Source organism: Dipodomys ordii, unplaced genomic scaffold, assembly GCF_000151885.1.
Source record: "Dipodomys ordii isolate 6190 unplaced genomic scaffold, Dord_2.0 Scaffold43, whole genome shotgun sequence".
In the NCBI taxonomy this organism is placed as follows: Eukaryota; Metazoa; Chordata; class Mammalia; order Rodentia; family Heteromyidae; genus Dipodomys; species Dipodomys ordii.
Window position 1 is genome coordinate 12,120,064 of NW_012267259.1, and position 13,080 is coordinate 12,133,143.

A 13,080-nucleotide genomic window follows, 5' to 3' on the forward strand; every position below is an offset into this window, starting at 1 on the left:
CACTACTAGAAAGCAGATTGATTATCTCCATAGAAGCCAAGAAGAACATAGGTATATTTGATGTACATTTGAACATATGTGAGAATGGGAGAGAGGAAGGGAGACAGAAAGGAAGAGATAGAGGGAGAGAATGAGAGAGGAGCAGGAAAGAGGGAAGGAGAGAGTATGTGTGTGCCCATGGGTGTAGCAAAGATATGACAGTTGGGGTTAGAGGTAGCTTACTTGATTCCAGCTCCCACTCCTGCGCTTCGCAGTTGATTGACGGTGGCCACTCCATTTGTTCCTTTGTAAACACTTTGTAAACAGTAACACTTCCTTGTCAGCCTTTCAGAGAGGATGAAATGGTTAGTACAAGAAAAGTGTGTGGAAACATTCTTGTTAGATCATAGGACGTCAATAACCATTGTCTATTGTTGGTATTGTCCATGTTCTTGCATGAAGCACCAGAAGGTGTCCCTACCCATCATATGACTGTTCACTCTGCCTCCGATTGGCTATGAAATTTAGAGGGCCTGGGTGAGCAATAGAGACACATGGCCTTGGGAATTCCAAGATGGTGTCAGGAGCGTCCTGTGCCCAGCATGAGCATGGTGGTGGCGTGGTAATGATCTCGAAACTCTTTGTCTCCCGTAGAGGAAGAACAGGGAAGGACCCCTGAGTCTCCACAGGGGACAGCCTCTATCATTCTATGAATCCCACCCAAAACGCGATCCCATCTTTTACAGCTGTTTTCCCTTCCTCTTTGTTCCTTTTAGATTGAGACCATGGAAGATCTTTACGTAGCAAACACCATCTTCGCCCTCAATTTCTTCAAGCATCTGCTGAAGACAAGCCCCACCCAGAATCTCTTCTTCTCCCCATGGAGCATTTCATCCACCATGGCCATGGTCTACCTGGGTTCCAAGGGAAACACTGAGGAGCAGATGGCACAGGTAAGCTCTCATCGTTAAAGCCTGGTAGGACGGAGGGATTCCTGTTAGGGAATTGCTCGTGTCTAGTGCTCAGGTCATCCTGACTCTAAGGAACTAGCTATCACACAGTGCTGATGATGCACCAGCCCTCACAACATCAGTTCCTGAGACTTAAATCTATAAACCAATGACCATCTCAGTGGTAGAGAGTAGAAGCCCTGTCTGAGCTGATTATTCTACTAATGTGAGAATCATGATACTTTAAAAAAAAAAGTATCACACTTAGAAGGCTGAGGCAGGAAGACGGAAACTTTGAGGTCAGCCCAGGACACACAGTAAGAAACTAAAAACAAAGAACTCCCACTACTGAATAAATGATAATAATATCATGTTCATACTTTTATTTTGGGGGTAAGGATGAGACTGCAGCTTGAACCCTTAGCCTTTTACTTGCTAGAGAGGCTCTTGAGTCATGCCCTGAGCTTTTTTGCTTTATTGTTTATTCAAATGTGGTCAATGGTTTTCCCCTGGCTGGCTTAGACTATAACCCTCCTATTTAGGCTTCCTGGATAGCTGGGATGATAGATGTGTGCCACCATGCCAGTCTTTATTAGTTGAGTTAGGTCTCATGGGCATTTTCCCCAATCTGACCTTGAATGAATCCTCCCAAAGAACTAAGATTATAGGCATGAGCGATCATACCTGGCCAGTGTTTGTACTTTTTACATTGAGTGTTTTTCACACTTTACACTACTTGGTTTTGCAAAAAAAAAAAAAATCAATTGACAGATGTGAATATTGGCAGCGTGATTTAAACACCTTGATCTGGAACTCCTAGCTCAGGTTCTTCCCATCCACCTGTGCACTATGGTTTGTTCGTGGTTAGGATTCCTCCTAACTTTAAGAGAAACAAATATGATGGCTGTGGCCAGTCCACTCCCAGAAACACCCTGGAAGGCACTACCCAGACCATCAGTCATGTCCACACAATGGGGCCTTGCATTCTGTATGGCCAGTCTTCAAGGTCAAGGTGGAAGGGGTGTGGAAAAGCATTGTCTGAGACATCTGTGCCAAGGCCTCTGCCTGTCCTCCTGGCTGAGTGGATCCTTTCTCAGACTGCTGAACTGCTTCAGTTGTGCAATTCTGTATACCCAGGGGATGCACTCAGCACATTTAACATTCTCGTGGGGACATCTGTAATTAAGATTCCTTTGCAGTCACAAGCATAAAACATTAAGACAAAATGCACAGTGATTTTGGTCACACCAAAATGCCTGTGGCTGATTTCTGGTTTCCCATGAGAATTGTGTCTGAGTATAAATACATCCTTGTCCAGAACACTGTGACCCATTTCAGGTGGGCCTCCTTTGAAGTAGGAAATTTCACAGGGAGAACATTGGCCAATCTCCCTGCATGAGGACAAGGGAATGACAGATCACCTCCTGTATTTGTGGCCGTTTAAACACTGAGGCTTACAACAAACCCCCTTGCTCAACTCTAATACTAGCAGTGTTTTGAAACACTCCTTCCCTTTACATTTTCTCCCTTGAAAAAAACTATGGTGGCAAGCTGTGTTGATGACCTTAGAAAACATCAAGGTTTAAAGTTTTTAAATATAAAGAATCAGACAACATATTTAAGGGCAAGTGCTCAATGGGGGTGTTTTAGGTTGTTTAAATAAAGACTTTAAAAAATTGAATTCATTGGTCACTCTGGATAGAGGTAGCTTTTCTATTTGTGAAAAATACTGAGAGAACTTGAGGTTATGCAAAGATTTTGAATATTCTTATAACTCTGTGGCATAAGCAGATTTTAGAATTAAATGACCTCTGTGCTTAACAAAACAAGAAGAAACAGATGTTTCTTGCCTTAGAAGAAAAACCTGTCAGTATCTGTCATGATTTTGCTGCTTCCAAATGTGTGAGACATTGAGCCTTTCTAATTTTCTGTTTTGCTGTGTATAAAATGGGAATGAAGATGTAAAACTTAAAAGTTTTAAGGCTGGAACTAATGCTTAAAACACCCAGTAGCTATAATAATATATATTGGCTATAATAATAGTCAGTAAATATCAGTGACATGGGCCTTTTAAATAAAAACTTCTCCAATTTATTCACATAATACAATATCCTCTGATGTCAATGCTGTGATTGATAAACTCACTTTGCTGTTGAGAAAATTAGGAGTAGAGTGGACTATCTTGTGGGGATAGATGGAGGTACGTGGAAGGAAGGAAAGAAGGAAGGAAGGGAGGGAAGGAGGGAGGGAGGGAGGGAAGAAAACAAAGAGAGAAACAGATATGATAATGTTGAAAGGGGTGACCTTGATCAAGATGCACTGCATTCATAAACTGCTTTGTTCAATGGCAATTCCTTCGTACAATGGAAGATAACATAAATAAAAAGAATTAGAAAGAAGCAGATGGTGTGAATCTGTAGAGAATACAATGAATTTCTCATGTGGATTCCTATAAGGGAAGTTTAGATTGGTTGACAATTCCATATCATATAGGAAGAGTAACTTGTGTTATTCTCCATGCATATGAGGCACGGAGCCAGACATAGGCCCATCCAGAGCTACCTCTTAGCCACTAGTTTTAAGTAAAGTGGTTCGGGGTCACCATTCTCTGATTCTGATTATAGGTGCTTCAGTTTAACAAAGTGGCTGGCTATGATGTCACCCCCAGAACGCCAGAAAACTTCACTGGTTGTGACTTCATGCAACAGATACAGAAGGGAACTTATCCGGATGCTATTTTACAGGTACTGGGCTCATTTGTTCTTATATTATTCCTGGAATCTTCTTTTTTTTTTCTTCAAAAAATCAGAGTGTTAGACCAGGAAGCCATGCAGCAGAATTTCCCCACAAAAAAGGAAAGAAAATTGAGATTGAAGCCATGAAGTAAACATCATATGGTCAGCGGATAGCAAAGCAGAGCTAGACAGAGCCCAGACTTTAGTTTTTAGCTGAATATTTTCATAAATTTGATCACGTCTCTCTGTCATCAGAAATAGATGTAATGTGTTATTAAATGATCTTGTGCTATAGCAGAGAATATTAGAATTCACATGTATGAATGAAACCATCTAAAGAGAGGATGTGAGGAATTGAGGAATGTTGAAGGTCAGACCTCCTGACTGTATCAGAAGTCACAGGGCCTCAAATCAATCAATCAATCCATCATCAGTCAGTCAGACATCATCTATTCCAAGCATATATTCCCTTAACTATCAGCCACACATCTACGTAGTAACAGCTGGGTAAATCCAGATGTGCTTCTATTCCTAACTCACTTCCACACAAGTTAATCATAGCCCATGATTATTATGAGATGTGGCCCTTCATTTCCTTCCTGGACACAGTAATTCCCCACCCACACATCACCCAGTGAATCATGGGTCAGTGGAAGTGGGTGCTTCTGCCACGTATCCTCTGAGCCTGGAGGGCTCTGTCCTCACTTCAGCCCAGGGCACCAGACTGAGCCCATCTCTCACAGTGCTTACAGTTGCCTGGCTGAGTCTTGGAGTTCCCATTCACTAAAGCCTGGCTTTTCCACTATATTGCCTACTTTGGAACATAGGCTGTTCTGGAAGCCTATGAATGTGGTTAGGTAATATTTCTCCTAGCTTAATGAGAATTTCATCACTGACAAATGAAACTCTATTTTTGATGTGTACCACGTGATTGAATATACCTGTACATCATGAAGTGATTTCCGTCATTAGTTTAGCACATCTGTCACAACTAGTTACATATGTATAGAGATGGGTAAGGCCATCTTACAGTCGTGTTAGGGGCAAGTTCTTGTTGCTCAAGGAATAGCTTGTTTGGCAGTCTTTTGTTATAGAAAGGGAATTCTTTTTTCCGGATTCAGGCACAAGCAAGAGACAAAGTGCATTCCTCCTTCCAAGCGCTCAGCTCCGCCATCAACACATGCAGCGGCGATTATGTTTTGGAAAGTGCTAATAAGCTGTTTGGAGAAAAGTCTTCGAGATTCAAAGAAGTAAGGGAGGCCTCTCTGTGGAAAGGGGGAGGGGGAGGGATGGCCAGATCACCTGCGAAACACAAATTCATACAAGCAGAGTCAAACTTCGACTCAGGCTCCCTGAGGCTAGCCTCCTATGGCCACGGTCCCGCTGTCCGTTTCTCCCCTACCTGTCACATATGTCCCATATACAGAGTAATAAGTCACACTTCCACAGCCACCCTTCTCCATAGAAAATGTCTTTGCATTGTCACTCAGCATCTAGAATGCAGACAACGCAAGAATGGGCAGTGGGAGTTGGGGCAAACATGGTGGGAAGGGAGATAACGGAGAACTGATAATCTGCCATACTTCCTCCCCCAGCCCCCACACAGACAACTTCTGTCCAACCTCTACCTCCTGCCACTGAGCCAGGACTGGAAGCGTGTAATCTACCATCCTCACTGTCCTGTTCCATAATATGTTCTAGGTAACATTTGACATTTTCTTACTTTAAAGGAATACGTGGAACTCTGTAAGAAATATTACTCCACTGAACCCCAGGTGGTAGACTTCCAAGAATGTGCAGAAGAAGCAAGACAGAAGATTAATTCCTGGGTCAAGAATCAAACCAAAGGTAAAATCAAGGGATGATTTCATTTTACTTAGAGAACCACGATGCATCTTTAACTGTTCTTGAAATCAGTTCTCATCCCTTTAAAAGAGTTATCTGGTTGAGAGATCCTTACATGCATTTAGCAAGACAATTTTTTAAGTATTTAAAAAATTATTTTATTTTTTTTAAGTAGTTGCATAAAGGATTTCAGTTCCAGAAGTCAGACTGTGAGTACAGTGTGCCTTTAAAAAACGATCTTTGAGTAGTTGTACAGAGGAGATTCCATTTAACAAAGCAATTTATGAATACAATGCATCTTGATCAGTGCCACCCCTTTTAACAATCTCACCCATCCCCCACTGGTTTTCACATTCTCCTTAACCTTTGAAGAAAAATACAGGAGGCCCGCTGATAGAAGATTGACATTCAGCGCTTAACTATTCTTATTCCTAGATATTATTATAGTACAAAACACAAAAAGAGGTAGAAGCCATTAAATACAGGAAGTAGCAGTGTGGAAATAAAACCAAAGAGAAAAGAGGCTTGACCTTGAGTTGCATAATTGATGTAAGCTATAAGAATATGGAGGAGGGAAAGATAATGGGATTACTTAAACTCTTTCTTTTCTTTTACCATTCAAGGCTATGCTGCTGCCAAGTTCTTTTTTAATCTTTCATAGACATCTGTTTCCCTTTATCTTTTTTGTTACATGAACTCAAATTAGATATATTATTTACTCATTACTATTGAGTTCATTCATTTAGTCAACAAATAATACATGGTATGTGGTAGATATTAATTACCATCATCATTACTACTGATATTAGCCATTTATTTCCACCAAACTGTGGTTGAACTTTGGTAAATTGAGTGCAATTCTTCGCAGTAGGATTTTTCTGAACTCTGAGATGGATTTATAATAGAAATCACTCTGCTTTGTCTTCAGTCAGCAGTGGGCATTGTGCCCATAGCAGAAGTAAAAATGGCAAATACTACTATCAGAGATTCTGCATTCTAGTTCAGAAGTTCTGAGGATACATAAAATACACTTTAGAGGTTACGTATTAAAGATCGGAGGCTCACTAAAAGTAAACTTTTTCTTAAACCATTTTTCAGAAATGCAGACCTTCACGGTCATTGTTTCTGAGAACCACACCCAAGTCCTTCACTCCCTTTCCTGTGTTGTCCTGGTTTTTGCAGATTGTTTCACCACTGGTTTTGAAGGTCTCTTCTTGTACTCTAAAAACAATCCAGGCTAGTTTTTCCTTTCTCATCCATTGTGCCTGTACTCTTCCTAGTTTATATTGATGATAATTTATAAATGTTTTGAAAATCCATTATTCATTTCTTCAGATCTGTAAGCTGTGTAGACCAGACCAAAGAAAGACCAAGTAACATGCAGAAAATGCCTTTGTCATGTCTGCTAATAAACACTTTCACTTCCTTCTGAACTCAGTATTATTCAGGCAACTGAAAAACTGAGCAAACAATATATAATATACATGGAAGTAAAAACTTCTCTTTTTCAAGTGTGACAGTGATTTTATTATTTAAATGCAATTTGTTTTCATTTTCTCTAGAATTTGACAAGCCTTCTGAGGAACCTATTCTAATTTTACAGGTGTTTTGTGCCAATCCAAATAGAACTGAAAGACTAGTCTCTGCAATCTGGCAAACGTAGATATTGAGTTTGATGCCTGCTTGGACCAAGAAAGCAGAACCTTCTTGATTACAAAGCCTAAATATACATGTGTTTTCTTTAGGCAAAATCCCAGACCTGCTACCTAAGGGTTCTGTAGATGAAGAGACCAAGATGGTTCTGGTGAATGCTATCTACTTCAAAGGAAAGTGGAAAACACCATTTGAGAAGAAACTACCTGGGCTTTATCCTTTTCGTGTGAGCTCGGTATGAGAAAATAAAAAATCATTTTTCTAATCGATATCTATGGCCTTAGACAAGGCAGAAAAGTAAGAGACATCCCTCAGATTCTCCTATATGACTTGCTAGTTATAACTTACGCATGTTGGGTATTGACTCTTTCAAGCTATTGACTATTTCTCAGTAATGGCCTAAAAGATGATATGAGTAGAGGTGAAGACTATGGATTTTTATCATTACATATGTCTAGATTCAATATAGGCTCTACCACTTATCAGCTATAATCTTACTCATCTCCTTTGTATATCATATTCACTCTGAAAAGCTAGGATACCATAATTAATATATAATTTGAAAGGCTGTTATTAAGTATTCGATGAGGTTTACCAGTGTTTCGGTCCCATAGCAGGTATTGAGCAAATATTTTAGTGGTAGTTATAACATGATGATACAACTTATTAGACAATGAATATAAAATTTAAACAAATTTAGCATGCTCACACTAAGGAAATGCAAATATTTTGAGTGATTCGTCGACTCTAGAACACATGTTTTTCAAGATTGAAAGTCAATTCATTCTCTTGTAAATCTCTTGACATCTTGGAATTAATTTTCATATTTGCCTTTCTACACTTTTAGACTCAGAGTGTGCCTGTGCAGATGATGCACCTGCGGGAGAAGCTCAACATTGGATACATAGAGGACCTCAAGACTCAGGTTCTGGAACTCCCCTACACTGGAGATGTCAGCATGTTCCTGTTGCTTCCAGACGAAATTGCGGATGCGTCCACTGGTCTAGAGTTGGTAAGGCAGTACAAACCCAATAGTTTTTTGTTGTTGTTGTTGTTTTGTTTTATTTTGTTTTTATCAGTTGTGGGGCCTGAACTCTGGGCCTGGGGACTGTCCCTCAGCTCTTCAGCTCAAGGCTACTGCTCTACCACTTGAGTCACAGCACCACTTCCGGCTTTTTCTGCTTATGTGGTGATGAGGAACTGAACCCAGGGCCTCATGCATGCAAAGCAAGCACTCTACCACTGAGCCACTTTCCCAGCTCACAAATCCAATAGTTTTAATCTTCTAGAATTCCATTGACTTTTCATGAGATGAATATCTAATGCCGTAGGAAATGATTGACAATTTCTCACAGAGCTATTTGGAGCAGTTAATAACAAATGATGTACCACTAAATGTTGCTCCTTAATCTTAAACATTTGTCATACATACTACTTTCTTGCAAAAACGTGACCAATCTATTAAATTTTTTAATCATGCAAAATGAAATGAAATTTAGGATTGTTTTCCTTCCTTTCTCAAACTCATTGGCTCTTTTGTTTCATTGTTTTAATTTGCAGCTGGAAAATGAGATAAATTATGACAAACTCAGCAAGTGGATCAACCGAGACACAATGGCTGAAGGTGATGTGGAAGTCTACCTACCTCAGTTCAAATTAGAAGAGCGTTATGAACTCAAATCCATTTTGAGAAGCATGGGCATGGAGGATGCCTTCAGCAAAGGCCAGGCCAATTTCTCAGGGATGTCGGAGGAGAACACTCTCTTTCTTTCAGACGTGTTCCATCAAGCCTCTGTGGATGTGAATGAGGAGGGCACTGTAGCAGCGGGAGGCACTGGGGCTATTATGACTGGGAGAACTGGGCATGGAGGCCCACAGTTTGTGGCAGACCATCCCTTTCTCTTCCTTATCTGTGAAACCACAACGAAGAGCATTCTATTTTGGGGCAAATTCTCCTCACCCTAAAACTGAAAGCCCATTTCTGCACAAGGTTTTGTAGTCTCAGAATTGCTATCTCAAGAGCCAAGTGTTTAGAAATACTTTCAACGTATTTCTGTTCTTTTGGACAACTTCTCTATGCTAACTACAAATTCAGCAATAACTACATAGCTTTCAGTCATAACACAATAGCTCTATTAGTCTTTTGGTCTGCTCAAACAGGATGATATTCATTTAGTTCTTCCTTGCAGAACTTTATTTTATAGCATGAACATTAATTGTGTTATTTATTATTTTATATAGCAGTGGTTTGTTTTTTTACTTATTGTTCACTATTTAATGTGACTGAAAAAATTACAGAAGCAAGTGATTTGTTAATTTTCCATCTAAGTAAATATATTTGCTTGTGCTGCTAGGGACCAGTGGCTCATGCCTGTAACTAGCTACTCAGGAGGCTGAGAGCAGTTTGAAGTCAGCCTGAGCAAGAAAGTCCACTGAGAGGGCTGGGAAGGTGGCTCAGTGGTAGTGCGCTTGCCTTGCATGCTCGAGGCCCTGGGTTCGATTCCTCAGCACCACATAAGCAAAAAAGAAAAAACCGGAAGTGACGCTGTGGCTCAGGTGGTAGAGCGCTAACCTTGAGCTGAAGAGCTGAGGGACAGGGCCTAGAGTTCAGGCCCCATGACCGGACCAAAAAAAAAAAAGAAAGAAAGAAAAAAGAAAGTCCACTGAGACTCTGATCTCCAAGTTACTAGCAAAAATCCAAGCAAAAATCCAAAAGTGAAGCTAAGGCTCAAATGATAGAGTGCCAATCTTGAACCAAAGCTAAGGGACAGCTCCAATAATAGAACACAAAGATAGAAGTGTATTTATTTGTGCTTATAAGTGAAATATGAGTAAGTGATCTCTTATAATCTTCCATAATAAATGTCCATATGTTATGGGAATTTGTAGCATTATTTGTCACAAAGATGTATCTATATCTTCTATGTAATTCCAAATATTTAATAAATAAATGTGTTTACCCTCAGCTATTTATTTTCAGTTATTGGCCTAGGGTGTGTAATAAAGACCTATTATCCCTTGTTTGTTAGTCAGCTCTCCCTTCCTATAACAAAATATCTGAGTTCAGTCAACTGAAAATGTAGATTGTTTTAGTGCATAGATTTAAAGTTGTAGTCTATGGGTGGTAGGCTCTGCAGCTTTGGAGCCAGCGGTGAGGCATCTTGAGAAGTTCATAATAGAGAAAAGATGCATACTTCATGGCCAGGAAGAGACCATGAGCCATAATTCCCTCCAAGGGCCTAAGCCCAGGATTTGAATCTCCACCCCTTAAAGGTTTCCACCACCCTCTGAAAGCATCAAACTGAGGGTCAAGCCTTTCATGCATGGGCCTTCAGGAGACATGTCAGATCTAAACCAAAGCACCTTGATTTCTAGAAACTGAGTATTATGACTAACTTGTGGGAACCTAGAAAATATAGACGGGATAAATGAGCCAAAGGACATAATCTCAGTCATGCAAAAAGATGCAATTTTGACTGTACATAGGATGGCTCTGTATGACAAGGAAAGATGAAGAAATGGATTGGAGCTGCTTTCTCATTGCAGCACAAGGTGTAGCAATTCCCAACAGTCCCGGCCCAAGCACTTTGTGGAACAAGTGTGTAGCCAGAAGGTTACTACAGATAACCAACATGTGCAGCATTCCAGACTCAGTGGTCCATGACTCAAGTCAGGACCCTGGAGCAGAAAGTCCAGAGCAGAGGAGACGGGGTGAGTGCGAGAGCAGGAGGGAATGCAAGATGGTCACTTGGCACAAGTAATGGTGACTGCCTTTGAGTAGGTGGGAAGCAGAGCAGAGTCTAAGTTAACACTGGATCCTGGAATTGCATCCCTAGCTCCACCCCTTGAAATGGAAGTCCGAGATGTTGGTTGGTCCACCAAGAAGGGATAGCTAAGAAGCTACTCTCGTGATCTTGAATGTCTGCATGGCATCCCAGTTCAACGGCCTACAAACAGTCTAACCATGTGCCAAGTGTGACTCTTCTGCTTTCAGTGTGAGCCTTTTCTCCCCCTAAGATTGATATGAACTCATGAGCAAATGAGTCCAGGCATATTATGCTGTTACAAAATGTTTGGTATAGATGCTATTCAATAAATTCTTATTTACTATAATCATTATCCTGCATATGTAACTGGTCAAGCATAACAGAATCTCAAAAGAAAGTTACTGCATTAATGTTTTAAAGCTTCTTTCATTTATTCCTGAAAATTAGAGCTCTTTTGTTTATTGCATTCTCTTAGCTACTTTAAACAGATGTGTACCACTTTCTTATTTTATGGATGGTTTTGAGTGAGTTCTAAATTACCCATCTTTCTAAGCGGCCCATCTTTTACCCTCACTATTGTGGTTAAGTGACGAATTCTAGGGTCAAAGCCCTTTCAACATTTGTGGACATAATTCTGATACCTTCAGGCATTCAAAGTCATGCACAGTGAAGTTTATGTCATAATTCTTGCTTGTTGTGAGTTTAATAGTTTCGTTTTTATTCTTTTTTGTGTATTTTGTCGCATTGAGAGTATTGCTGACAAATGATAATTTTTTCATACATTGTCCTGATCATCTCAGCAGATATTTCTATCTTGCCTTTGTTCTTGAAACTTTCAGCCACTGCTAGGCCTCGATGCTTGTGTCTCCCTCAAAACCTGGTATGCTGACATTATAATCCCTCCTACAATGAGACTGGGGCTTTGGGAGTAAAAGGTTAGATTAGGGAATGAGAGCAGAACTCCCACGATGGGGGAGGGAGTATTCATAAAGAAGAGGAAGAGTACGGAGCTTTCTTCCTCTGCAATGTGAAGTTGAAATGAGAGCCCACCGAGGGCCCCCACCACAGCGCGACCACAGTCACACTCTGCTCTCTAGCTTCCAGGTTCAGGAAGTGTGAGAACAAATGGGGCCTGTTTAGGCCACTCTGTCAGTGGCACTCAATGATCATACTCTAAATGGACAAAGGCAATGCTATCTACCCAGTTTTCCTTGCCCCATTCCATCTATTTTCTGCTTCTGAATACATATTAGAATACAGCTGATGTACCCGGAGAGCATTTCTCTGTTTCTAAAATATTTTGAACACCTAATAAACTGTCCAATGACATACAAATATACTAGAGTATGATTCTCCTTCCTGTTCCTAATGCATGTTTAGTTAATTTCTATTCCTGTAGCCCTGCCTACATATTATTACCTACAGAGTTAAGGAAGGATATACATAGCAACAACAAATCATACTTGTGTCTTAATATAAGATGTGATTACCTCTTTTTTTTCTTCTGTCTCCAAAAGGCAACCTGACACAATGCGCAAGCCAATCTTCTTGGTCTAGGCAGTGTTTCAGTAAATAGAGTTCTAATCAACAGGAGACTGGGGGAAAATGTAGAGAAAGTTTGGGGAAAAATGAACAAAACTTCCCCTGTGTGACTTTAAAGCAGATGAAATGACTTCCTGTGTCATCGTGTCTACATGGGTGCATTTGATGCAATACAAGGAACTCGAGCAAGTCTGCTTGCTGAGCAGGGAAGCATAGGGAATGACGGCTGAACTCCTGTCAGTCCAGAAGAGCAGCCCCATCTGGAGCCTCAGGAGATGCTTTCGGCTAAGCAGAGCGCTGGGTGCATGCGTGGATCACCGAGTCTGCACACTACAAGTCAAGCAGGCGTCATGGAACTTCTGACCACAGAGCGTATTTCCAAGGGAAATTCCCAGGTATCCCTTTGCAGTGGACTCCATGTCAACTTTCAAATAGTTAGCTTTCAAGCCAGGAGAGGTGCCTGCCTCTATGTGAGGAAAACATGGAAACAGTACCAAATTCATTGTAAATGGAGAGGCTCTTCCTTCCCCTTAATCCCTGGTCCTGCCTGTTTTTATCCTCCATGCATATGCAAATAAAACTATTATCTTGCAATTTCTTCTTGTGGGC

General features: G+C 40.6%; 1 protein-coding gene across 1 annotated transcript; it reads left to right on the plus strand.

Moving 5' to 3' along the window:
• Nucleotides 1-764: 764 nt before the first annotated feature.
• Nucleotides 765-9,127, plus strand: Serpinb2 (serpin peptidase inhibitor, clade B (ovalbumin), member 2). The gene is made up of 7 exons (XM_013018938.1): nucleotides 765-932; nucleotides 3,554-3,673; nucleotides 4,786-4,914; nucleotides 5,395-5,512; nucleotides 7,255-7,397; nucleotides 8,010-8,174; nucleotides 8,723-9,127. Exons 1-7 carry the CDS (start codon nucleotides 765-767, stop codon nucleotides 9,125-9,127), a joined length of 1,248 nt encoding a protein of 415 aa, XP_012874392.1.
• The last annotated feature ends 3,953 nt before the right edge of the window (nucleotides 9,128-13,080 follow it).

Excerpts from the sequence above, each read along its gene's own strand:
- Serpinb2 (XM_013018938.1), top strand. The coding sequence starts at position 765 with ATGGAAGATCTTTACGTAGCAAACACCATCTTCGCCCTCAATTTCTTC. Across the intron at positions 933-3,553 it reads CTGAGGAGCAGATGGCACAG|GTGCTTCAGTTTAACAAAGT; the intron begins GTAAGCTCTCAT and ends TTCTGATTATAG. Across the intron at positions 7,398-8,009 it reads ATCCTTTTCGTGTGAGCTCG|ACTCAGAGTGTGCCTGTGCA; the intron begins GTATGAGAAAAT and ends CTACACTTTTAG.